Raw genomic sequence first — 27,877 nt, 5'->3', positions numbered from 1 at the left:
TTGCTTTGAGGTCTACTGTACTTCCCACTGTTAAATGAAACACCAAGCCAGCAATAGAGCCAACATAACGAACATTTATTCGCTTTTATTGGGAAGAAGTGGACATTAGAGTGAACTAGGTAGATGTACGATCAGCGATTCAAATGTGATAATCAGACCGCATGCTGGCTGGGGCTTTTTGTGCCACCGGTGAGTGCTGGAGGGTCTAAATGCATCACAAAGGTGCGCGCTTTCATTGTATACCATAATGTATCACCTTGGTGTCATAAAAATTATTTTTGCGGGCCTTTACGTCATACCTCGGTGATAATCAATGGCAGAATGCTAAGTGCGTATTCCTTTGACAATATGCCATACTGCATATGCAAACAGTGAGTGAATTCTGGGCTTTTACGTGCCAAAACCACGATTTGATTATGAGGCACGTTGTAGTAGAGGACTCCGGATTAATTTCAACCACCAGGGGATCTTAATGTGCCCCCAATGCATGAGACGAGGGCCTTTTTTTTTTTCATTTCGCCCCCATCGAAATGCGGCCGCCGCAGCCAGGATTTGATCCCGCAACCTCATGCTTAGTAGTGCAACACCATACCCGCTAAGCCACCACACCATGGCAGGTCATATGCAAACAATGTTCTCATAATGTATGTAAACAGGCCCTGCAGTGAAACCGTGTCTGCGTGCAAGGTTCGCTTTTAAATTTGAGCAAGAGCAGCAAGGAAATAAGTCGATCTCTCGTGACAATATCTTTATTATACATTTCAACAGTAAAATAATTGTAGTGACAACAATGATTTAGGTTCTATGTGATGCTTGAACGCAAGACAATAAGAAAACCTAGCGAGGTGCTGCAAAACCACAACATGAAATTGCGAAGGATGGAGTGCCACTTTCATTTTTACTGGATCATAGTTATCCAAATTTATAGATTTTTAAGTAGTAACGTTTCGTTTTCATTTTCTTTCACAAGTGTAACCTGGAAGACACTTCCTTAATATTATAACATACCGGATTAATCAACGGTGATGGAAACTTTCTGAACACTGGTTAACAGCTCGAAATAAGTATTCCTTGTTGTGTTGTGGTACGACCTACAGTCAACCTAAGCACCATGACTACCACTCGGCACCTTTCCCTAGAGAGCAATTTGCAAAAACAAGCATTTTACCGGTATTTTCAAAAAGAACAAGCCAGTGCATGTAGTAGTTTGCAGTTGTCATATGGTCACGAACTTGCCCCCACTGCCTATGATACAACTGAATGAATGAATAAATCAGTACAATGATGTGAGAAAGCAAACCAATGGTGTTTCAAACAACAAGATACGTACTGTGTAAAACAAGAACCAAAGATAGAAAGAAAAGGCTTACACAAAAGGGCTTGTATTTTTTTAATGGAGCGAGTCTGATGGCTCGAGGATTAAGTAATGGTGCATGAAGTGGTGTTGAGAACTGCCGAGACAAAACTTTCAGCCTCAATTAGGGGCATAGTAAAAAGATGAACGAGAAATGAATAAACTATTGCAAACAGCGAGATTACATATAATCCAATTCCTGCTTTCGTGGTAAGCAAGTGCTGGAGTAAAAGACCACTGTCTATGATTTGTTAAAAAAGCTCACATCATCTGATGTTTTTTGCATAGTACACCGAGGACTTGTTTGAGCCATGAGGTTGCATTTTACTTGATTGCCTTAATGACAGAAATGATAATGACAATCAAGATCAATGCAACTCTTGCATTTCTGAAAAAAAGCAAAGCTAGCTTCTGCTCTGCATATGAGTGCAACATGGAAGTTGCTAGATGTCTGTTAAGGCTGCATGAATGGCTTGCAAAATTTCTGTAGCATCTTCCACTGAAGTTTCCGAGTTTGTTATGTGAAACTGGAGGCTGGCCAGCATCTATTAGGGAGAAGAAGAAAGAAAAATGTTCTTTGTGTTCAAAGGAGTCTAACACGTAGACAACAAATTGTGTTAGGACAATAATGTTTGCTCACTCCACACATACATACAGTCGAACCTTGTTAAGTGGCATAGCACACAAAAATACCTCCATTATGCCCAATATTTGCTGTAAGTACATGGTATTTGTTACATGCTTACATCAGCCATAAACATGTTACATTTACCTTGTTATACCTAATAATTTGTTAAATAGTGGCGCGGCTGTATATGTATATAAAACAAATTGAAAGACAGCTCAGAAATACCACATTTAGAAGAATATAATGCATCTAGCAGGCAATGCAGCTGACTAAGTGGGCACGCAACACTGGCTGGCACAAAGCAAATGTCCCAAAAACTGCAACTGGAACAAAAAGCCCCACAGCGGGTACAAGGGGAGAGAGAGCATGTGCTAAACAAGTCCCGGAATTATAACTGGCTGTAGCACAAATGGCAAAGCAAGATTAGTGAAAGAAGGGACAGCCTTGCATCTATCCTGTCCATTCATTCACTCACCTTGTTTTGCCGTATGAGCGACAGCCAGCTATGTATTCATACAAGCTAGCTCACTTGCACTGCTTCCAGAATTAGCCACGTTCATGGAGTTTCGGTCCACTCCACCATTGTTGTGACAACATTGAACAGTCTCAGCTGCTCTCTGGAGCAATGGCAGCTCGACAGGTGGTTCCAATAAGAGCTAAGAATGTTGCTCTGGAAGTGCTGTGAACCAGCCACCAGACTTAACCATTAATATAGATAGACTCATAAGCACTAATGCCACCATTCCTTCCTGCTGCTCTAGGCAGCGATTTTACTACATTTGCGAAGACTCACCTTCGCGATTGAGAGGTTGGCTTTTCTGTACAGCTCAGGTGTTTGGTGGCTAAGCTCGCCACATTCGAAAACTTGGAAAAAAAAAACCCAATAAAAATCCTCGTGTTGGGTGTAATCATAGCACAGTTTCAAATAGAAGGACACAACCTTTCTCAAGCAGCAATTTTGACGTGGGGCGGCCCTTACGTGGGACCGGGCCATTTGGTCAAATTTTTCAGACTACAAGTCACAGTTCCGGGAACCTGTACACTTTCCCACGGAACACTTTTCTTGATTTGTTTGTTGCAGCGGGCTCCTCTTTCTAGTTCAACCACTAACGTATGCAATTGTTGTTGACGCTAAAGTTGTGGCCGGCTGTTTGCTTGCCGTGCGCCTTGGCGTACCATGCGACAACCCCAAGCTTAAATGCAGCGTTGTACACCATCAAATGCTTCCTCTCCATTGCGTACTCCCGGCAGGTGGCTGAGCTGGCTGCTAAAAATAACCCGACAAACAAAAGATGACACCAGAGACTAGCACGCTGCCACAGAGGAACATGGAGGAGCCAGCCTTGGCCGCACCTTAGACGTCAGACGTCAAAGCGCAGCTCGCTCCATTTGGTAGTGGCACGAGAAAGCACACTGCACGCAAAGCTTCGCTGATGTGCGCATGCGGCATCAGCGCACTGAACGCAACTGCTTCTCAACTAGCATTCTTTTTCCCAAATTTGAGGCTGCCAAATTGAGGGTGTATACTCGAGAGTATACGGTATAACGATGGGTTGGAAAGTGACAACTTGCCTTGTCTAAATAGCGAAGTGAGGCACGCCAGGGATAAGGTTTGGACAGCTCCACCCGAGCAGGGCAGGATGACACCCTGTTGACCAGCTGATGAATCACCGCCGCGACGTCCTGGACAAATGACTGGTCTGCCTTCAAGAGCTTCACACTGAAGGCATAAGGCACAAGAGCCGGGCTGCCGGTTCCTAACACCAAAAGAAGAGCGATATTCCCGGTCAGGTTGTCTCATCAGCGCAACTAGTTAATTTTCAACTAAAACAAGTCGGCAGTGCATGGATCCACTACAGCTGCAGGTAAAAGCCACTTCACTTCAGGTAGCCTCAGAAATACAAACTTGATTGGTGCCTACAACACTAGCATTACCTCAGTAATCTATTGTGACTATGTAACCCCAATTACACTATGTCACCATATGTAATTGGTTACGGAGCAGAGAAACCAGAAGGATGTGGTTATGTAACTAATTTTAACAATTACAAATTTGTATGAATTACACAACTATGTTGCATAATTAATTGAGTCAAATGTTACGTAATTTATGCAAGGTATGTAAGCTACATAATTTAGTTGTGTAACTTCGTTCTTTCGGTTTCTTTGTTCTTTTTATTATACTGGGTGCTCTTGCTCGAACTTCATTATCTGATGTTCTTTTTGCACTCCAGCTCCTTTTTAATCTTTTTACCTTGCACTGATGCAGCAAAGCCATAAGGTCTTGCAATGTCTTGCCTTGCTACAGCTGCCATTTATCAATGCTTACTACTATGCACCACTTCAAACCAGTGGGCACCAACCTAAGGCAACTGATTTCAATATGATATCACCCTACATTTGGGTTTTCCCCTTTGATTTTCTTTCCTTCCAGCCAATACATTTACAGTCAAACCTCGATATAACGAAGTTGTACTTGCAGCGAAAAACTTCGTTATAACGAGGTTTAGTTAACGCAGCAGAACTAAGATGGGGAAATAAAAATACTTCGTTACATTGCAAATTTCATTAAATCGAGGTTCGTTATATCGAGGCTTGACTGTAATATATATCACTGTTTAAGTAAGTAAGACTTACCGTGATTATCTGATGCTAATGCGCAGCCTGAGTCCATTGCACACTCAGTTTTTATGCGTTCAAAGCAAAACAATGCAGACCCTATTGTGATGAGCAGCCATTTTTTTTTAATGATACATACCTCCGATCTTTGCTATCAGAAAATAAGATAAAACCCGCAGAGTTTACCTTTACAGAATGGAAGTTTATTCACATGTATTGTCCACCGTCATGACTCTCAGATAACTCTTTACCACTGTCTATGGAGCACACCATGCATTGTCCTGATTGCAGTTCATTGCGTCTAATATTTTACATTTTTTTTTTATCGACTCCCCAATGATTGCGAATGAGATGGTGGCCCCAGGTCTGGTCTTAATCAATTTTCCAATTCTTCCTGCAATGCATACAAGGCTCTGAAATTCAGGAAACACATGGTGTGGCACTATTGCTTAGTGTAGCACTTAAGTAACATTTACTTTAAAGGAGTCCTGTACCACCCTCGGGCTTGGTGAAAAACTGCACTCCGGGGATAGCAGACGCTGCTGTGAACATCTCAGCCAAATTTTGCACTTGTGCATGGCGCGTCAAGCTCGCAAGCAGAGTGCGAAGTCACATACTTCTCAAACACTCAGCCCACGAATACAGCTTTTGTTTCGGGCTGTAATGTTCGGGCAATTTTCAGGCCCATATTCTTAGAAGGTGTGCATAAAATAGGATAAATACAATAGTTACAACTTAATGATTGTACTTGCATCAGAAGCTCGCCCAATTGTTGGTTATGTTGAAACTAAGTGAGTTCTTGCCGCGAGCAACCCAGCTATAACCATTAGGATGGAAATTTTGGCTTATTGGATTTGCATCTTTAGGTAAAAGGCACAAAAACCACGACGGACATATAGACTGACACATAAAGTGCCATGCTAACATACACAGGTGCTTTGTGTGCATCAATCTATATATGTGTCGTCGTTTCGCACCTTTTACCTTAAGAAGCAGCATTAGCCAGTCACACATCGACTCACCTGCATGGCCCGTATCATCATTATCTCGCACGACCCACCACTTGGTGCGGGTGGCAAGCCCCTTGGCTGGCAGAACGGTTGCGTCCAATTGCAAAAACGGGCTCAAGATGACTGCCACGAAGGGTCTACCCTGGCTAGAGAAGAGAGCCTGGTAGTCGCGCTGCGTGGTCAGATCCCGCACCGACGGGTTCGGCACGAATGTCGGGTGCGAGTGGTACCAGCCGACGACGTCAAAGCCTAGCTCGTGAAGCAAATCCATGGCTTGCGTCTGAGACACTGCAATCGTCAAAAAAAACACCCCGGGCACCCAAGGAGCGTCACATGCCACAGTGCTGAATGGGCCTCTACCACAAAGCTTCCACTACAGGGTACAGTCGACTTCCGATTAATTCGACCCCGACGGGACTGACGAAATTGATCTAATTATCCGGCAGGTCAAATTAAAGAAGGTGCAGAAAAACACCACTGACTCATTTGGCAGCATATTCTCGAATTTCATCATAATCATCATCATCAGCCCATATTTATGTCCACTGCAGTACGAATTCTCGAATTTAACACACCCCAAATCAAACGTGGACTCACTTTCTGTGCATCCAAAGTAGAAAATGAATGCAGAAATGACAAAACTCCTACAAAAAAAAAAAAAAAGCTAACCCGAAATCTAGTAGAAGGGAAGAGGGGGGGGGGGGGTCTAAAGTTTGCTTCACATGGCGAGACTTTACACTGGGTCTCTCGCAGCTACGATTTCCACAAATGCGAACTTCACAATGCCATTTCCCATGCGCCAAGTGTGGCTAGTGCGATTTTTGCATTTGTGAGCACCTGGCGGAGGACTGAATTATTCTTGGTGTCAGTTCACTTGGGTAAAAACAAAGTAAAACAACTTAAAAACTGTTTTTGTGAAAGTTTTTTGTGTTTGAGTATGATGCTCTACAAAACCAAAATTGAGTAGGCAGGCCACATTGACATGCCTACGATCTGCCTTGTGATTGGTTCCCCGTCCTCACCCCATGTGTGCTTTATCAGAGAAGTTCAGCACTCTGAACATTGAAAAACTGCACACACGAAGAGTCCGACTGCCCATTTGCTGCAACTGCACAAGTGCAAAAACGCAAGCGAATTCGCACCATGTGAAACAAGCCTAATATGCGTTGCACAAAGGTGGCTGGTTTCCTAAACTCAGCTTCGCTGCAATACATTTGTGTTATGTGGTAAAGCATGCGAACGCCGTGAAGCTGGCTTTGGTATCTTGTCCGATTACACCACGCAGGAAATTCTCGGCCCAAGTTTCATGAAAAAAAAAAAAAAGTGCGTGTGAGAATGAGGTAAATACCGTAATCAGACATCGTGAGCTACGGTTATTGCTTAAAAATCGTCTTCGCGCAGGCTGAACATAGGCGTTTTCAATGGGAGATGACGTGCGTTCAATGCATTCACTGTCCCCTGGATGATAACTGGTCAAGTTCAAATTACCCGGTGAAGGCCAATTTTATGATCAAAATAACAGAAGTTTGGGCCCATAGATATACATGGGCACCGCCCACGACCTTCGGCTGGGTGCGAATTAACTGAAAAATCTAATTAACCGGAGTTGAATTAACGGAAGTCTACTGTAGAGAGAAAAAGTGAGCATGCTCCAGAACAACACTCAAGATAACTACAGTTACAAGAGCACGCAAAACGTAACAAACGATAAAGCAACTCCAAGCCAGCTCACTACATCCTATGTAAACCAGAAAATGTAAAAAGTTGGGCACAAATCAATGCATTATTTTTCTTAAAGATCTTTTTATTCACAGTAAAGATGTTGGCATATATAACATTATCTTTATCATCTATTTGTATTTTTACACTGTTGTTAAGGTGTGTTAAGTTGTAGTTTATGCTCATTGTATTCATTATCATGCATTACCTTATAGTGATTCACACGTCACGTTTATTCACATTTATTTTCTTTCAGAGCAGAAACTAAAATTGATCTCGGTATGTACTGTTTGTTTTGTGAACACAATGTATTTCCTGCAACTATACACTTTAGTTGAGACCCGCTACCTGCCTATGGCCATGGGTCTACCCAGTGTTTGGCTATTTCAAGTGTTGTAATTAAAGGAAAGTGTAATAAAGACAGAAAAAGATTATTGTTAAAGTAAAGTGATAGTTCCTGGTAGACTTGCCGATACATGCTGCTGGGGACATTTATTGGTTAGCTACTGTGAGACGTGTGGGAGCTGTGACGCTGTACTGCCTTTAGAACGGGCCTGCGTCACGAACCACATTAAAACCTTTGCAAGGACACATATCCTGCATTGGTATTGAAGTCGGCCCATTAAAACTCACCACCTTTGTTTACACGATCTCCAGGATTGGCCTGTTTTTTACTCAGCCGGACAGCTACCAGCCACAAAAAAAGAGGGGAGGGGGTAGGGGATCAGCTAAACAAAGCTTCACTTTAATATGAGCCTAGAAGTCCATTCAAAGCAGAGTTTTGCGACTGATACAATGCAACAACTCCGCCCAACACCCCTCGACGAAACTCACCAGAGTCCATTTCACACTCAAGGTCCGTGCTCACTGAGTCGCAAGCTTCTGCAGTGGCGACGACCAGGCAGTTCCTGTGCTCATCGTAGTAGCCGCCCAAGAGTCCGATGACCTCAGTGTTCAGAAGGTGCGCGTGAATGTCCATTCGCAGAAAGGCAGTCACTGACACCTCAATGGTGAATGGCTCCTGGAGAGAGAGAGAGACAGGGAAGTTGGAACTTTATAAATGACACAAATTCAAGTGTTGATGAAAATTCCTCTTCAACCAGCACATCTCAAATTTGCATTAATGTTACTGATCATGTGAACAGATAGATTTCATGAGGTATTTCACTACGTCACCGATGCTGCAAAGGACGTTGGTAACAGTGGTCCAAAACAAGCTGTAAGGCAACTATGGTAAGAAGCATGTAGTTTTCGTCACCGAGTTTTTTACCAACATTGCCAGACAAAACTTTGTCACTAACCACACTAGGGTTTACAAGAGCTTCATGTTGATTCAGTCAGCATGGGGTATAATGGGCAGTACATGGATTTGCCTAAACTTTGTCCTGTTGGCTTCGAACAGCTTTGCGACTTTGCAAAGTCATCATTTTCAAGAAAAACACTGCGTTACAAATGCAACAATTATTAGCAATTATGCATGTGAACACAAACTTATTACCCTGCCATGTTAAAAGAACAATGGTTCTTTGGAAGTTTAGGAATATAAAAGCATAAAAAATAATGCAACAAGAACGTTTGAAGCCACAAACATGAAGATTAGACAAATCCATGCACTACACGACAGCATTACGGTAGACGAACGATTCCAGTGCTGGAGTTCTGTCTAGTAATTTTTATAGGAAACTGTACGGTTTTTGCACCATGACAAACCCGCTTAGCCCTCATGGTAAAGAGCCAGAGAGGTGAGAATAAGAAGTTTCTACAATAAGGTTGGAGTTTCTAAAACCCCCAGTACTGAACACGCGGGAAGACTGTACACTTGATACCACACTATCTCAGCACGCCCACTCTTTGCACACGCAGCAGATTACCTCTAACGGGGTGCATGGGCAGCGTATGTACTCGGCCGTGCTGACAGCCATGCACGGCCATGGCCGTGCATGGCTGTCAGTAGGAGACGCGCGCCAACCTGCGAGACGCCCACAGGTCCCGTGAGATTTAGCAGAACTCCCTCTCCTTTCCCTATTGTGGCCATTCAGCTTCAAGACAATGCAACGGCACATTTTTATGCGAGAATCCCTGTTGATTAGTTTCCCAACCACGTGTTCATGCGATCACAATGCATCAGTTTTCTCACAGTCAAATACACAATGTGACCTGAAAATGGGTTGGTAATTCGCACTTCTACGTGTCCATTCGTGGCCTTCCTGGTCGATGTTCTTTTTATCCCTATTGATTTATACCGCACATAGCGGTAAAAAATGAATGAACTAGAACTCATATAACGAGTGCACAAGGTATTTGAGGACATAATGACGACTTCAGGAATAGGAATAGCATCAATATTTCAGACGAGATTTGGTATACTCGTTCTAAATATGTTTGAGTCTTTCGTTTGCTGCTTTTCTATAAGACCGCTAAATAAAACCATCTTCAGTCTAAATTATTAATTTAATTCAGCTTCGATAATGTCTACACACTTGAATCAGATAGTGCATGTTGATGTTAGGTAGTGCTTCCACAAAGTAGCAGGCATTGGAAGTTTTTGTCATTGTGTGGCTGTTTTGTGTGGCTCAGTGACGACCGCCATACATTGCAGCATACAATATTTGGAATTAGGACACCATATTGAGAGTGACGTGGTCGCTGAAATTGCAATCAGACGTTATTGAGTGGCACAGGCACTGTGGGCTCAAGCAAATCCATAACTTAATGGTGGCAGCTAATAAAATTATGCACAGGAAGCTGATTTTTGTCTGCCATCTGAAGCTGATTGCCAGTGGCCATAATCGACTTTTCAGGGTTCTCACTCATTATGACCTCCACGTTCTGGAGAAATTCAACTGTCTAAATGACATCTTAATTGACAAATTGTCTTTGTCAGAGATGATAATTGGCCACGAACCCCTTGTCTCACCCAGAAAACAAACCATTTCGTGACATTCAAGAAAATGGTGATCTCCAAGTCACTGTGACAGTTGTGCATGGCGACTAGGGAATGTACTGCTTCATCTCCAGACTGAAAGCTGATACCCTGGAATAAATGTGCTAGATAGGTGACAGAGGGGTTGATGTGGATGATGTTAAGTGCCTAGGCAGATATAGCGAGAATGTTAATGTCTGTGGCGATTCAAAGCCGTGTCCTCAAATACCACGCACACTCGGTAAGGCATTTACTGATCCTCTCCCTTCTGATGTGACCACATAATAGTGTAGAGTAAGAGAGCAAATCAACACAAAAACGAATCATGCAAAACAATCACCTGGCCCTCGTCATAATTTCTGCAGGGTATCAGCTTGAAAGGATTCTGCTGATGCCGGCCTGGCTTTGGCTTGGAGCGTACGAGTGTCTGAGAGATGACACTTCCCTCAGAGCCATGTTCCAGCGTCACGCCGCCCCCTTTGACATCAATGTTGAGCACATCTGAAACAAGACACAGGCAAACAGATATACGCAGGCTTCCAACTATCCAGTTACAAAGAATTATGCAAATTTCCACGCACTGTAGGAATTTATTTTAAGTGAAGCTTGGTAAACCAGCGAGACAAAACAGCACAGCACGATAAGAGACACCGAGCGGCCTTTCCTCGCGCGTGGTGGATTTCACCGCCAAACGAGTCCCACAATTGCCTTCCGCCCCAACGGCAGACATTATAGATGCTTGCAGAGAAATGCAACAAAGCAAACCACCACCAACCAGACCATCTAAAACCTTAGATGCCACAAAGAAAGTTTCGGTGCACGTGGCCTCTCAACTGCGGCCAGCTTTGTTCCACTGAAAGGGTAGAAATGAGGGCTAAGCAGGTGTGGTTGGGAGTGAAGGAAGGTGCAGCTACATATTCTCTTTCAGGCATCAAACCCCTATCTGAGGGTCAGCTATCAGAGTGCTGACTAGCCAGTAGAGCACTGGCTATAGTGTCGAATTGACCCCTGCTGAGCCATTAAAACACGAAACCTATCCAGCCAAAAGCGACCGGACAGGGAGGCAAAGAAAGGCTCGCTTTAAAAAAGAATAACCAACACTGAGAGGTGCTGACTGAAAAAAAGAAATGGAATCAACTAAAATCACAAAAATGCCACTGCCTTTCCCTGCAACTCGTTTTGCTTCACTGTCCAGCAAGAGTTCTCTAGCTCTCTTGTTACCTTTAATCTCATATTTCACAATCTTGTTAATGTCTTGTCTTTTTGCTTGTCTCCAAGCAAAAAGTGGAACTTATTAAACACGACACTTCAGGGATTGTTCCTCAGGTGTCATAAATTATGGATGGTGGTGGGATTCCAGCTTTATAGAAAGTGTTTATAATACAAGGAGGGCATTGCACTTGGGCTGGTAAGCTGGTTTTCCTGGTATAGTTGACGGACAAAAATAAGAAAAGACAGGTGGGGGGGGGGGGGGGGGGTCTGCATGGACAATGGGTGGTGGTGTCAAAGCTTAAGTAGGGAGGTTATTATTAAGCAGTGTGGTACACAGGCCACAGACGTATACACAGCGGATAAGTTGCCCTTCAAACGATTTACTTTTTACATTATCTTATGAACTTCATATTTGGCTAACTGGGTAGGCCAAAAAAAAAAAAAAAATACACCGAAGATTTCCAAAATGCAAATGCAATAGGACAAAGCAATAGAGGCCAGTGACTGGTCCATTGGTTGTTTCTTACTGCTGGAGAAACAGATGAAGGATTGGCGACAGGAACGCAACCACAAGTACTACTATGCATCCTAAATGCCACGTCAACACCAAAAACAAAATAAAACAAACCAAGCAAAAATCATATTACTATTACAAACGAAACTTGTAGTAGTACATATAAACAGCACAGTGCACCCATATAGCTGTACATGGAAAGGTAACCTAAACATGTTGCATGTGTCAGGCAATCAACTTTTTGTGACAAAGCTATCAAAAGAACACAAATGCAGCGCTGCCCGAGACATTCTGCAAGCTCTACCCTGACAAGCAGATATGTATTAAAGTTCATACCAGCTGTGAAATAAAACTGTTAAAAGCAGTGCCTATGCTAGCAATTCTATCCCAACTCCATCAGCATTTCGGTACCAAGAAGCCACACACTGACCAAACCCAACCAGTTCAAACCTTCAAGCTTAAAGACTTAGGCGTAAAAGCTTATAAGTCTTTAGGCCTAAAAAACCCAAAATTGAACTTTGTAAAATTGAATTTTTGGATTCTGCATCTATTATTCTCTTAATTTGCCAAGCTTCTTATCTCCTATGTCGATATTTAAACCGCAATATACTAATTTTAAAACTATAGAGTGGGAGATTTGCTCGTTTTCTTCATTTTTGCAAAACTCTAATTTTGCACACCCAGCAAGACACTTACTGTGATAAATCAGTAGCTATCACAGATAGAAAGATAATTTTTTTTTTGCAGCATGAAGCTACATGTTTGGAGCACACAACATTGGAAGCACTTTTAAAGTTTTCTTTTTTTTTAAGTTTTTAAAATTTGCATTTGTGTGACCAATGCATGGCCATGTTGAAAACAATGGAGTTCAATGTACTATAAAGAAATATTGACCCAGTCACAAAAGTGCTTCCATTGCTGTGAGTCCTCTGCTATTGATACATATGTCATGTGCATATTTTTGTGTGGCAGTTATTTGTCTATTGTGGTAAGAACAAAAGACATTGTTTTCTTAGTTATGTAATGAAATAATGAACCTAGCGAAAAAATAACTGCATTTTTAGATTCAAGAGAAGAAACTAAACAAGCATACCAACTTTTATCAAGTTCACTTCAAAAATAGGTAAGGATAGCTCTAATCACCATGTCCCCCCTTAATGGCCGGTTAGAGGCCAATTACACAGCAGATCCACTTGGTTTATTATGATATCAATGCTCCTTGGGTCACGCTTAAAACTTACCTAAGCTGGCAATTTTCCGTCTCTGCGGCCTGTCCATGTCTGGTCTCGGCTCTTTCGTCTTTTGCAATGGCTTTGTGTGGGACAGATGCTTCGTCCTGTGGTACGTCACCTGGGCTGCTTGATGTAAAAAAAATAAAAAATACAAGTGATAATTTTCAGACTTTGAGTCTCCATGAGATTAAGTTTGAAATATTGCAAGTTTACTGTCCTCTGCCAATATCATCTACCACATGTGAACTGGTCTTAATGCATGCAAAAATGCTAGTCCACGTACCTGGCTATCTCAGGCAACTACCACAAGTTTCTTTTAGAAAAAAAAAAGTGTACTATTGAAACCGTAAGTGAAACATGATAGTGTGATAGCACGACAGTGCAGAAAATGAATCTTTATTTCGCATTCATTTATTTACAAAAATGAATGCTGGGACAAAAACTAAAAGCTGCTTGTTTGCAGCTCAAGGTTCCTGCCCCAATTCATAACGAAGACAAATAATGATGAAACAGTGTGTACAGTGAGGCTGTGAGTAGATTCAGCATATCAATACAAAGTGAATGTATGATTAGGTAGGTAAACAATTGACATCCGTAGCTATTTTCATGCGGCAAACAATTTAAACTTCATGAAATAACATTCTAATGAGTACACTGGAGCTAGTACATTAATTGAGATAAAACACAACTGGGATAAAACATACATGTTATCTCATCCCTAGTGCAAGTTTTATAAGAGGGACAAGTTGCAATATCTCAACTTGCTTTCAGAAGCTCTATAAACATGCTGCAGAACGCAAGAAAGAAGGTCACATAACTACGCAACAAAAACCCAGTATTTTCTGTAAAGGAAACAAGCGTGTGATTGGTCAGTTTCACAACTACAGGCACGCACAGTAAGTTATAGTGAGTGCAAAATCGTATGCACAGACTACTTACAGCAACCGAAGTTGATAGCTCCAATCTGTTCCAAATAGTCATGAATTCTTCCAATGCAGTTCACGTCACCACAATTCTTGAGCCCCTGCCTCGCCTGGGTCTTGTTCAAGTATCGTGGCTTTTGGCTGTTCCAGGCATCAATTATGAAGTTCCTGATCCTGAGGTACCTGGAATGCGGGACCACAAGGTTTTCATATCCTGTAAGCTTAGGCCTTTCTTGTTTTATAAAAATTTTAACATGGTTCAGTTTTACAAGTTCACTAGAAAGCGCAGCTCCTTTGGTGAACACACATGTTTATGCACACAGATAACTTAAATGGTAACTGGAAACGCAAGCCCAGCGACAGGCTGCTCCAGTTGAGATAGCGAGGGATGAAAGAAAAAAAAAGTGTGATAAAAACAAAACGCACAAAACTAACACATACATGCGAGCGAGATGCACTAACAGAAAAGTAAGTCTCATTGAGGCCTGTATCCTGCAGAAATGCTAAAAGCACTTCAGTGGGCCGCAGTTCAAATCTACGACATTGCCACAATACAGGAATGTCCCGTAGCTGAAGTCATGTGTTGTATCGCATGTTTAAAGTGTTTCTCAGGACAGCCCTTGAGATAGCAGAGCGGCTGCAAATCCGAATAAAGCGGCCGAAGCCCTCATCAACACCACAGGTAGGACACAAATGTACTTTAAGTAAGTAGCGTCAGTAATGTGTCAGTGTAAGTGAAATTTAGGCAAATGCGATGAAGGCACGTACGATCCTGCCTTTCAAGACCACGTGGCACATCAAAGTTTTATGTGAGGTCAGAATGATTATGTGGCCCGTAATATCTAAATAAGCAGCACTTTTCAGGCGTTCCCAAAGTTACATTTTGCATGGTAAATTCATTATCAGAAAGAAGCCACCATTCTCTACCTTTAGAATCCAGAAAGTACTCCCTGTTCGATTGTGTTTCACTACTAGAAGAATACTGCAGAATATGCAAAAGTCTTGTTAATTTCAGAATACCTTTCTGGTGTCTTGGAAGAGCTTCCGGAAAAAAACTCCGAATGAACTATTTTTTCGTCTTTGCTAATCACAGACTTGTCCAGCACAACTTCAGCGACAGGAGGTTCAAATGTCACGGCAGAGGTTGCACTTTCCTCCAGGCCCTCAGGCAACAACCTGTCTGGGCTTGTTTCATTCTCCGTGTCTTCCGCGGATGAATCAGTTGCCAGCTTGGGGGTCAAAACTCCAACAAACGCATCACTCTTCCGGAGCGGAGAACTAGGCGGTGAAAACACGACACCATCGGTGCTGTCACAGTCTATGTCTATATCGTCCTCTTCGTCAGCAGACTTGTCAATACTGACAATTTCACTTTCGGGAAACTTGTTCTTCAAGGTCTCGATGGCTTCGGCCTCCTTGAGCACAATAACATTCTCGTTACGCGATGTTACTTGCGGTTTCATCTTTGTCTGCTTCTTGGGCGGTCTGGCCACCGGTCCTTTTGATGCGGCGACAGGCACGGAGGTGTCGTTGACTTGGCCGGACGTTTTTCCTTGGAGAGCCTGAAAGAAGATCGAGCATGTCACAACTGCCAAATGGACAACAATTGCTGAATTGTTCAACATTGAAGTAATAAAGCTGTAGGCATCTCAACAGAAATGATACAGAGGAGGTTCCTACTTATTCTGACTACTTCGCCAGTGTGACATCATGGATTTTAATGGGCCTCTTCGATTATCCGTCCCCGACAGTCGCGGACTGTCCGAGATGCTGCATATGCAACACTCATTGGCTGAGAGCACCGCGTCGGACAGCCCTGGACTGTCAGAAACGGATAATCGTATTTCATCCGTATTGGTGTGGGAAAAATTCCCAAAATTTGTTAAGTTGTGTCTCTGGTTCCTTTAGAATGCAATACATAGTTCTCTTTTGACAATAAAAATGATCTAGACATGAATACACTGTCTAAAGTCATGACGTCGTGGTAAACTGGTGCAGAAACTTCAGAGCGTCGATCGCCGGCCATCTCTCATTTATGCGCATTTTCTGGTTTATCAATCCTCCTCCTCTTGGGGCAAGAGTGGCCATTTTGTGATTGCACAAGTGTAAATTGCTAACACAGCTTATTAAGTGATAGCCTGAAGTGTGTGCTATTACTACACTAAGCAACGCCATCATGTTTAATATACTTGCATTTTTCTTCAGGAGGTAGTGAGCATGCGTCTTGACTTGTATGGTGCTTTTGGTCTTGATCAGCGCAGAAATCTTGCTCCATTTATTCCCATGTTGCTCCTACCAGGAAAAACACAGCAACAAACAAGAAAACATGTTGCAAAAAATTTTACAAGTGAAGTTTGATTGACGAATTGCTTCTGGATGCTGCCACAATTAGGCTAGTTAAAAGTATATGCTTTAACGTTTCACCCTGTGATAAAGGTAATGGGCATGAACGTCACTGTACAATAAAAATTGCTTCACATTAGCAATACTGACTATTACATAAAATAATGCAGCAAGTGTTGTAAATGTGACAAACCAAAGCCAGAAAAAGAACAAAAAATACTTCACCTGCAGGTTTTAATAAAGGAGCAAGAAAAATTCAGACTTAGAAACGCTGCTAACAGCTTAAGCCATATAGTGTTACAAACACTTCTAGTGGCTCGCAGCAATTACACGCTATCACCCTCTCATAGCTCGAAGAGGTAACACACCCAATACTGTCCAATTGCCATGACTGCCATAAAAAATTTTACATTTTAGCTCTCCGTGCATCAGGTGATGTGCATTGGTTCTCTCTCATCTGTCGCTTTTTCGCAATGTTTTCTGGTTACTTGGCTGACGCAGAGAAGAACCTCTGGAGAGGTTCTTCTAGGAAGGTTCTCGTCCTCAGAGTCCATGGTTTTGGTGCTATCACCGGCAAGATTCGCCAGAATGAAACAGCACTGCCATACTAGCAATCACACTGCAATCAGTATCCCCTGGTATTTGTAATGCTACTCAGTCATGTACAGGCTAAGATGCAAGGAAGCAGAGGTTTGCAGCACTTGCCATGCATTGCAACAAAAGGGCTTCCTCGTCAGCCGTCCATTTCTTTCTTGGTGTTGACGTGCCACTGGTTCCCGCATGAGTGGTCGGTGAGTGCTTTTCAGTCCTGAAAATATTGGCACCAGTATGCATCAGCATAAAGTGACAAGTACATAAGCAAAGCAAACAGGTCCTGCCATGTAGGCCTCGATGCTATATTAACCCTTTAACTCCCAAGTTTTTTCGCAAAAAGTGTGCATACATAATTTACTAATATCATTACATCCGGATTTGCAATAATATAAGCGCGGTTTATCTCTTATAATGACTTGAAATATCAATGAAAGACGTCGGACCAGAAAAAGAGGCTTTTTTTTTCTGAGAAAAGATACTTTTTCTGAGCGCACCATGTCACATTTGAACGTAAATTATTTAAACAGATGACAATAAAAGGAACTGAAAGCATCAACGGGTATGTTCAAGTGTGAAAACTAAAATGCACGACGTGAACCGAGTTCACGAGCGCAGCTTGTCTCCGGCAAGTAAAGCAGAAACAGCTGCACGGATGAGTATATACGACTCAACTTTGCTGATATCAGTACAAATAGCTCTGCCTTGGTAGTTAAAGAGCTAACCATCTGAGTGCCAGGTGTTTTGAACATTTCTGCCCACTATTTGCAGAAGTTTTCTCTAAGTGAATCAAATTCAATTTCTGTTGAAGTAACACATTAACCGACTTTACATTCAAACTTTATTTATTGGCAATACGTTGCTGAACATGTTACACATTTTTTAAATTCTAATATTCAAACAAAAATTTTGTGATTACGCTAAGAACTGATATTAAATTGGGAGATTGGTATCTACTAAAAAAAATTTCATGTGGGTTACATTATGATCCGAGTCCTCCAAATCAAAGTTTATAAAAAGTTATTGAATTTTGGCATCACTCAAAAAATGCTTGGGCTTCTTGCGCTGGACCACCAAGTCAGAATTTGAGGGACACACCGTTGTCTGAGCAACATCGACTCGTGAACTTTCTCATGGCATCTTTCAAATACAAATAAAAGCTGCCATGAAATTTTAGTTTAACCAGCTTCTGTACAAATGCCGTGACCAGTTCTTACGATACATATGTGACAATCATGAATAATCTGGGGAAAGGGAGGCAGCGAGCGAAAATTGTTACATAGCTTAGCTCATGCACGTCAATGGGTGCGCAGAAACGTCCAAATGAGATAACTCAGGCACGACACTTAGTGGGTCCTAAGTGGAATATAAAGGGACAGAAATTTCAGCGTTCATTTTTATTTCTGCTTACCATGCTCGGAATATTATCGCTAACTGGAAACTGCAACGTAAAAACCCAGCAAGCATGGTTTTAGTTTTTTTTTTTTTTTTCAATATCAGGCATGACATCACAATTGTGCAACATGCATGAGAAACTGGTCCCTTGGTCCCTGACGCCAATTGCATGACTAAGACGTGATGACATGTGGCACGTTGTTAGCACAAATGTTTCGGTATATTTATGCAGCCTCATAACCAGAGACTAGCTACTTGTTAAAAAGCGTGAGAAAAAAAACTTACTTCACTTCACCTGCGTTAGCTTCTGCTGTGCACCCAGCCTCAATCTCAACCGTTCCATCAATGGTAGCTGCCTGCGGACATGATACTTTTGTGAGCACCTATACCACATCAGGCTACGTGTGCTTCACAAGGAAGCTGTGTCTTTCTTTTCTGAACAGAAAAAAAGAGTTATGAACGACAGCTTTTTAACTTCATGCAAAGTGCAGATTTTCGCCCTCTCTGAAGAACAGGTTGACACAAACCATTTTTCATTTGACACATGTGAAATTGGATGCAGGATTGAGACCATTATTTAACCAGCATTCAATAGACTAAAGACACTAAAGACCATCGAGGACATGGCACTAGATGTCAATTCTTTACTTTGCAGAACGCACATATGCCATGGGATGGCCCTATTCATTCTGGTCATGTGTCCTCTTAACACTAGTTAAATAAGTCTCAATCTTAGACCATACACCAACTAGACCAACCTACTTGTCGGCCTTGAAGGTACCCTGACACGATTTTGAGGAGTTTCTACAAACATACTGAGTCGTTAGGGTAGGTCCTTCTGATCATTAATTGACGCATCTATGTGCTCCCCATAAAGCGTGTCATTCATTATAAGGTTTTGAAAAAGGCACAATGCTACCAATCGCAGCACGCCAATCGGCTGAGTTTTTAGCTCCCCCCTGACCAGGTGACACGATTTGACCATATGACATCAGTAGGGCGAGCTATCCAATGGCTTCCCCGGGCGCGTCATCAATAATTTTTCCAACATTATGGTGAACAAATGTTGTTCATAATAGTTGAAATGTTAGTTAATTTGTTTCTACAAAAAGAAAGTAACAGAAATAGAATGCACAAGGAGAATGTATCACTACACTCCAGCACTTCCGGCACATAGCAAGTGTCGTCTGCTTGTGTTAGAAAGTGCTCCGTGTTGATGCGAGCTGCGCAGTCTGTGTTCGTCTCGTTCTGTCTTTTCGCGAGCACCATGGTTCGCCCTTGTGTTGTGGGCTGCAAACGTAGCGATCGGTGACATGTTAAGCTGTGACATCGTGTCCCTCTGCAAGGCAAACATGCGAGCAAAGCGGCTGCAGCGCTGGTTGTCGGAATCCGATCAGCACCAGCATCTACACGTTTGCGGCCGTCACTTCCCACCGAAGGATTACTACACACCACAATGGTGTTTCGCATGTCCGGTATTCGGGTAAACGCAAGATGACTGGGATGGGCATTTTACAAGATGAGCGGAGGCGTGAACATGAATGGCCTGGATGGTGCAGCCACCTGGTGGCACAGAGCTCAACCAAACACAGAACTAATGTAGCAGTAATCAAGTGTATTTTACTTTGCTGTTGGTGTAAATTTTTGACAGGAGCGTAATTGTGAACACATTGTTTTTCTAGATGTTTAAAATTTTTTACACTTTGTTACAGCAATATTAGCTATTTCTTTGGCCAGTTAAGGTCTGCACCACCAAGAGGCTGGACCATGCATACCAATCAGGTCGCTCCCGTACGTCTGCGCTAAAGCTCCTTCATCACAGCCGCTGGAGGAGGGTTTCATTTACGCCTCCACCCATTCATCAGAACGCCCAGCTCGCCTGTAGTTACCGGAATACCGGACACGTTCGGCGCTGCGACAGAATGCTCACAACGCACGCTACTTCGATAGCTCTCGCTTGGGATCGACTGCCAGGCGACTGGCGGAGAGGTTGGAAAGGCTTCGTGCGGTGGCTCCAAGATAACCGGCAGTAGACAACACGACGTCCCATCACAATGCAGAGCCAGTGAAGGCGGAGCTTAGCCCCGATTGCTCGTTGAACGAGTTGAGGAGAAAAAGCATAGCTATGGAGGAGGGTAACTTGTAATCATCCGAAGCTCTCTTAATATGAGATGCTTGACACAAATTGTGGTGTGAATGTGTTACTGTAGCTGTACTGTATGCGTCTACAAAATTTGTCCGAACCGTTTCAGGAACCCTTTAACTGAGTGCACTTCATCATTTGCTGCCACAGTCAAAAGAAGTCCGAGTTTAAAATACCTTGTTCTTGGGCAAGTTGGTTGATAGCTGGTGAGGCTGTTGTAGTGCAAATAAAATACAAAGAACAGAAGACCAGGCACCACAGATCTTAAAGCGCAAATGGAGTACAAAGAACAGAAGAATGTGGTGTCCAGTCTAGTAGCGCCCATGGTGTCCGGTCTTCTGTTTTTTGTATTTGTGTTATTTGCGCTAAAATGGCTTCACCAGGTCTCTCTCTGTCTGAATGAAAAAAAATGCTTATTTTGTCTATGATACTGAACTTTGCACAACACAAAAAAGTTGTGGCATGCGCTAACCATTCTGGTCCCTTCATCTATTTAGCACTAATTAAATATGTCTGTCTTGAAGTACACACCAACTACTACAACAACCCGCTTTAACTGAATACACTTCATCATTTGCTGCCAGCTAAAATAAATCTCACTCTGCCTGAAAGTAATAAGATGTCAATTTGATCAGTGACACTACCCTTTCGCAACGTTTAGACACCAGTAAGGCAAACAGGATTCAATGTTGTGTGCACACGCAGAAAACAATGACACATATCTTTACACATCCCTTTTGCAGAAACATGCAGGCAAAGAAAAGCACACAAGGAGAAAAATTGCCTCTATATGAAGACAGGCAGACTTCAAGCAAAGAAAACAGGAACCTACGATTCGAGCATCTGTATGCCATAGGGGCTTGAATGTGTCGTTGAATTCGAGCAAGTCATCACAGCTGGCATCTCTGAAGAGTCTGCAATGAACATAAAACAGCTCAGAAAACAGACTATGTTAGCATTATTTATTTTTACCAGCAAAAGGTGCCATACCACTATACAAAAAAAAAAGAGCAATGCTGTTTATTAATCGACGTATAGGATGTGTTATGAATAAACATGTGAAAGCAAGGAACTAGCGTGAACAACAAACCTAAGCAAATGTGCTGCTCTGTTCAAATATTACCAAATGTGCCTTGAATCGACCCACTTGCTTGACATTGAAGTGGTGGATAGTACTGAAACAAAGACATTGCTGCTCAATGTTTCTTGCCAATTTTGTACCTACAGTGCCTTAAAGTAAGCAATGAAAACGCCTAATAAAATTCAGGAACCTGGGGGCAAGGGGACTGAAGACCAGTGACTTATCCAGTTGAGGGGCTTGGTTGCACTCCATTAGACGGACTACAGGAAATGGTTGGAGTCGAGGCATGTGTGATGGCAAGGTTCTGACTGGGGTTGCAGAAGTCCGTTGCCAGACCCTTCGGCAAACACAGGCCTGTGCGGCGCAGGATTTATGGTCACCCAAGGGGCAGCGAGGTGATCAAAGCTGCTACCAATTCAGGCACTAGCTTTGGTGTCCCCGTTGCCCCTTTTGGTGGCCCGATGGCGCCGCCAAATCATGCTGAATATTATCACGTTTTTTACACTGAGCCTTTAATACTTGCGCCAATTCTCACTTCCCTCGTGACCTGGCCCAAACCTGGCTGAGGAATGTGGCTTGCACTGGCAGCTCAATTTACTAAATGTCACGCCATTCTGGTTAAAGACGCGTAATGTGGCGTTCGAGACAGTGCACACGACGAAAAAAGCGCTCCGGTCTTCTGCAACAGCAGTCAATATTTTCACAGACTACCCAAGACAGGTGCGCAGAACTACACATGTTCCAGAGGGCTACTGCAGCGATTGTCGTGAAATAGTAGTATATAATGAGGCAAAAATCCATAGCCGCAGCGATTTCTGTCTAGAGCGATGAAACGCTATGCTGGTGTACAGTACGACGCTTAACCGTGCTCCCCCAGTCAAAAAAAAGTTTCCTCAAACCAGTTGAAAATTTCCAAATGGAACCAATTAAATAGTTCCAATTGTGTTTTGGGACACCCATTGGAAATATCCAACAGGTCCAATTGGACCAATCGGTTTTTTTAGCACAATTGGACTCAATTGGTCTCTGAATTGGACTCGTTGGGACCAACATGAAAAACGAAGGAAAGAAAAAAAAAGCCTAGATGGGCCCTAACCTTGACCTGACACAGATATACTTGAAACTCCTTTCGAAAAGCATATATCATGCATGAACACACTACTGCAATTCTCTTAAATGACATATCCTACCCGCACCACTTCACTATGAGAGATGCATGTCAGGTGCCATATATGTGAGCAAAATTTGGGTGACCAAGTGGTGCCAGTGATTCATGAGAATATGATAAAATTTCAAGATGGATTTTTAACTTGAGAGAAAGCTAAATGCTTCTCTCCATTGATCCCACCAAAACACAAAGATCTTTTACTTTAAAACTCACATTATAATTGTGCTGTTATTAAATCAACTATTTCGTTGTTTTGCGAGATTACACAGCGACTTCCAATTGGGTCCAGTTGGGACCAATTGGTATACCAAGCTCCAGTGATGTCCAACTGGAACCAGTTGAGTCCCATTGAAAAATCCAACTGGACTCAATGGTTTTTTTTTTTACTGGGCCCTCAAAGGTTGCAGAATCAAGCGTCATTTTCTTCTTTCGATCACTCTCTCTGTGCTGGTGAACGAATAATCATATATTCTAGGGCAGATTTAGGGCTTGATGGATAGTGCAAGAGCTCAAGAAACGCCACACGAACCTTAGACCGCATATCGTCGAGTAGTGGATTCCGAACCTAGAGATTACTGCGAGATTACGCGTATATTTATTTACGGTACAAGGCTCCAAACGCACTAGACAGCCATGACGACGGTTATACGGTGTTCTGCAAATCGTTTTTGTTCAGCTGAACGGGGAAACCGCAGGTGAGCGCGAAACTGACAAATGAGTGTAGTACGCTGCGTTTTAAACTCGCCCGCTGACGCACTCGCCCAGCAGCGGTGGCAGGGCCGTGCACTCAGTCATTTACATCCTGAGGATAATAAGTCAGCTAGACTCAGCGATAATGAGAGTTGTTCAAGCACAGACTGGGGTTCAGGAAAAGTTTGCACTCACGCTGTGTCGGCTTGGAAGTCACTTTCGACATCCACCGATTCCCAGAAGCAGACATCTTCTTCGAAGGACGCCATGAAACCGTCTCACCGACGTCGCCTCACGCCGAATTATTGCCTTCAAGCGCCATACTGGATGTAACGCTCAAAAACTACCCTTGCTTCAGATGACATTACGAGAAGGAGGCGTTTTGAACGCTGACACAACAAATCACATGTGCGTTTCAACCATCGTTTCAACAGTAAACAACGCGGCCATTGCGTTCTCAAGGAACGCTAGTGCCATCCGCTGACGCCGCGAGGCGCAATCGCAGCAGGCGGCATTACGGGCGTTACTTTATCAGCAATAAAAGAGCTATTGTATATTTCGAAACGCTTATACTTTTGCATAACTATAACATTTGTATAGTTATAACTGCCTACAGAGCAAGACGAACACTACTGTAAAGGTAGGACATAGCCCGAAACATCCGCATGGCGGCCGTGTGGGCGGCCATAATCGGGAAGTCAAATGGTCAAATCAGTGAAATGGTCAAATGACAATCGGACCAGTGAAGTTGCTCGGCGTTGTTTTGTAAGCGGAAAGGCTGTTGCGGGCGCCTTCGGCAGATCGGAGTCGGCTGTGCCACAAGCCACCAATGAACTGTATTCGGCGGCACAGCGTCTCTGTAAGCCCGTGCGGCACGAACCGCGATCCGACCGACATGGAACTAGTCTCGGAGTCGTTCAGCTCCGAAAGCTGCGAGACTAAAATGAAGGATGAGTACAAGTACATGGACGAAGACCATTCCGACTCCATCCTCAAGGGTCTTAGCGCTTTCCGGGCCAGCGGAGCGTTCTGCGACATCGTACTGTGCGCCGAAGCCGCGGAGTACCCGTGCCACAAAGTTGTGCTGGCGTCTTTCAGCCCCTACTTCAGGGCGATGTTCTCTAGCCAAATGGCCGAGCAAACGCAGAACCGCGTGGTCCTCAACGGTGTCGAAGCGGAGACGCTTCGGGACCTTATTGACTACGCCTACACGTCGACCATAACGATCACCCGCGCCAATGTCCAGTCTCTTTTGTCGGCGGCCAACCTTCTGGACGTGGCGCCGGTCAAAGACGTCTGCTGTGCCTTTCTCGAACAGCACATCGACGAGACAAACTGCCTCGGCATCCACACGTTCGCCGAGATGCACGCTTGTACGGAACTCCAGGCTAAGGCGAAGGACTACGCATGCCGCTCTTTCGAACTGGTGATGCGTCACGAGGAGTTCTTAGAAATCTCGGCCAACAAGCTCGTGGAATTCATCTCGTCGGACAGCCTAAAGATAGAGAAAGAGGAGCATCTGTTCGAAGGAGCCCTGTCCTGGCTCAACCACAACACCGAGTCCCGGATGGAAGGTTTCGAAAAGATCTTCGAACACATACGCTTGCCCCTCATGAGCCCATACTACCTCGTCGACGTGGTGGCAACGACCCCGGCTGTGTCCCAGAACGAGAGATGTCGCCAGTTGCTCGAAAAAGCAAAGGCTTACCACCTGCTTCCAGACAGGCGGAAAGAGAGCCACCAACCGTGGACTACTGTTCGGAAGAATTCCTCCATGGTTGAAGTCACCATCTTGGTTGGAGGTGAAGACGATAAAGTGGTTCTGCGAAATGTGGACTGCTATGCCCACAACAGCCGGTCATGGCTGAGCCTTGCTTCTCTCCCATACGCTGTGAGCAAGCATGGTGTGACTGCTACTGGCCAGAATGTTCTTTTCATGGCTGGTGGAGAATACCCAGATGGATCCGTCAGTAAGGCATCATGGCGCTTCGATCCAGCACTGAACACCTGGTCTGAAGCAGCCCCAATGAGTGTTGCAAGGTCTGAAGTGGCCCTTGCAGCGCTAGATGGTTGTGTGTATGCCATTGGTGGTTGGGACGGCACATCACGTCTCGCCTGTGTTGAGTGCTACGACCCGGCATGCAACCGGTGGGACATTGTGCAGCCAATGAAGGTTCCACTGACAAGCCCTGCTGTGGCATCGCTCCAGGGGAAACTGTTTGTCACTGGCGTGGCAGTTGCCGACATTGGAAGCAACGCTGACAACGTCAAGTCCTACAACCTAGCCACCGACGACTTTGACAGCATCGACAGTGTTCAGTGCTATGACCCTAAAGCTGACTCTTGGAAAGAGTTGACTCCGATGTTGATGCCAAGGTCGGGTGCAGCCTCGTGCGTGTTTGACAAGAAAATCTATGTGATCGGCGGCTGGCATGTGTCTGAAGAGAACACAAACAAGGTTGAGTGCTTTGACCCACGGACCAACACGTGGCGCTTCTGTAGGCCAATGAGAGAGCGCCGTTACAAGCCCGGCGTGGCCGTAGTTGGGAACAAGATTTTTGTGTTTGGTGGTGAAGAGAGCTGGGACCAGCACCATGCCACTATGGAGGTGTACGATGCACAAGCTGATGCGTGGCTTGGTTTATGGGAAATGCCGCTGAAAAGGAGCTGGCTTGGGTGTGCCACGCTAAGCATCCCACTCCAAATGTTTGATGAAGAGCACGAATGGGTGGCACCAGAGATGTGAATGCTGGTGATGTGTTGCACACCACTCGCCAGCATTTCTGCCTTCTCTGCAGCTATTGCACGCTGCTTGAAAAAGAGTGTGTGTTTTCTTTTTTTTTTGCTATTGTTGTGCCATCAGTGGACACTTGTACAGTTTCATGCGATGTAACAGTGCTTTCCAAACTGTGATACCTGCAACCTGCCAAAGCTATATTGCATTACAGCTGCATTTCACTTCTACCTACCAACATCTTTAGCAGTGCCGTATGCTGTACTGCTGTATTACATGAGCAGCAATACAAACATTTACTGTGAAATTTATTTTCGTTATTTTCAAGTTAATAATAATGGTGTATGAAGCAATTCAGAAAGAGAATGCAAGCCACTAGGAATGCTTATATAATAACCTGAGAACTTGTTTGGCATACCAGAGGACATTTTTTAATGCAGCTTGGTAACAGATACTGAATATTGAAATGTAATGGAGGCTTCTAATGGATGCCTACACTCATCTTTGGTCCCTGCAAGCTCTCAAGCCACTGCAACCCCCCCTCACTGCAACCCCCCTAAGTAGATTCCAATACAACCCCTACTTTACAGAACCCACCCCCCTCTCCCTGCCGTGGTTGTAGCCCACAGTTGAAGCACTGTTGTATTGCTTTACAACTGCATGCTAGTACTTGCCATTTTGCCAGGAGCCACTACTGCCAGTTGTGGTCATCTAGTCATTGATCTTATTTCCAGGCACCGTTTATTGGTGCCAGCTTTTATATGTGAAAGTTTGTAAATTTTAAATACATTGAGCGCTAGATATACTGCAACTGTTTCATGTTATCAGCTGGGATTAGTGGTGTGAATGTGTTGGAGTATTCAGAGACATTGACTGCGCAGTGCAGAGCCATGAAAAAATGTGGAACCATACACACACATACCATTTACTTGCCACTAGGAGCCATATAGCGCACTTATGGGGCGCTTGCATTTATTCCTTAGAAAACCAAGTTGACATTGTGATATGTGCAGAAGAAACCAAGCTATTTGTTGCTTGCGTGGTGTGAACTTTTATTGATTGATTTTATTTATTTTAACATTTTTATGCTTGAATTAATTTTACTAAAGTGGTCACAGCCTTGAAGTCTTATTTCAGTCTGTGTGAATACACATCATATTTGTTACAGCAGCAGGACATTGCATGTCCATGCGGACTGCCCCTAGTATTACTGCTCAACTCTTCAGAGGAGGCAGCTAATTCGCAGCGCGAACTACTGAGACACAAGCTAAGGCATGAGAAGAGACAGGGCACAGCGCTATCTACTCGTGCCTTAGATTGTGTACAAGTAGTTTGCGCTCTGAATTAGCCATGCTTCCATAACGACTCACACATTTTTCGCTTTTGATCAGTTCTTCAGAGGAGGCTTTGGACACTTGTTGGGGATGCAAGAGGCTTCCTGTTTCAAGATTGTCTGGGAAATGTAAACTTCAGAACATGGCTTTTATTGATCAAACACAAATTCTTATCACCTAGTTATAAAAATGTACACGATTTGATGCATGCTACAGGAAGCACAGATACTTTGGCTTTAAGTACTAAGGTATGAAGGCAGAACT

The 27,877-nt window shown here is 43.6% G+C and overlaps 2 protein-coding genes across 2 annotated transcripts; one reads left to right on the top strand and one right to left on the bottom strand.

The window, feature by feature from the left end:
* Positions 1 to 54: 54 nt before the first annotated feature.
* On the bottom strand, positions 55 to 24,014 carry LOC119433210 (histone H2A deubiquitinase MYSM1). Its single transcript, XM_037700366.2, has 13 exons — positions 23,741 to 24,014; positions 21,439 to 21,520; positions 18,749 to 18,819; positions 17,183 to 17,285; positions 16,328 to 16,426; positions 15,155 to 15,696; positions 14,151 to 14,317; positions 13,221 to 13,334; positions 10,594 to 10,754; positions 8,165 to 8,351; positions 5,624 to 5,899; positions 3,555 to 3,739; positions 55 to 1,899 (listed from the first exon to the last, which is right to left on the bottom strand). The coding sequence occupies exons 1-13, from the start codon at positions 23,812 to 23,814 to the stop codon at positions 1,798 to 1,800; spliced, it is 2,163 nt and encodes a 720-aa protein (XP_037556294.1). The 5' UTR covers positions 23,815 to 24,014; the 3' UTR covers positions 55 to 1,797.
* A 210-nt stretch (positions 24,015 to 24,224) lies between these two features.
* LOC119433101 (kelch-like protein 3) lies at positions 24,225 to 27,440 on the top strand. The gene has a single exon (XM_037700246.2). The coding sequence runs from the start codon at positions 24,375 to 24,377 to the stop codon at positions 26,289 to 26,291; it is 1,917 nt and encodes a 638-aa protein (XP_037556174.1). The 5' UTR covers positions 24,225 to 24,374; the 3' UTR covers positions 26,292 to 27,440.
* Positions 27,441 to 27,877: the final 437 nt, after the last annotated feature.

Source organism: Dermacentor silvarum, chromosome 11, assembly GCF_013339745.2.
Source record: "Dermacentor silvarum isolate Dsil-2018 chromosome 11, BIME_Dsil_1.4, whole genome shotgun sequence".
NCBI classification, from domain to species: domain Eukaryota; kingdom Metazoa; phylum Arthropoda; class Arachnida; order Ixodida; family Ixodidae; genus Dermacentor; species Dermacentor silvarum.
The sequence above is the reverse complement of the archived record's forward strand: the minus strand, read 5'-3'. Positions and strand labels throughout refer to the sequence as shown.

Excerpts from the sequence above, each read along its gene's own strand:
- LOC119433210 (XM_037700366.2), bottom strand. The coding sequence starts at position 23,814 with ATGGCGTCCTTCGAAGAAGATGTCTGCTTCTGGGAATCGGTGGATGTC. Across the intron at positions 17,286-18,748 it reads GCTAACGCAGGTGAAGTGAA|GACTGAAAAGCACTCACCGA; the intron begins GTAAGTTTTTTT and ends CAATATTTTCAG. Across the intron at positions 10,755-13,220 it reads ACGGAAAATTGCCAGCTTAG|ATGTGCTCAACATTGATGTC; the intron begins GTAAGTTTTAAG and ends GTCTTGTTTCAG.
- LOC119433101 (XM_037700246.2), top strand. The coding sequence starts at position 24,375 with ATGAACTGTATTCGGCGGCACAGCGTCTCTGTAAGCCCGTGCGGCACG.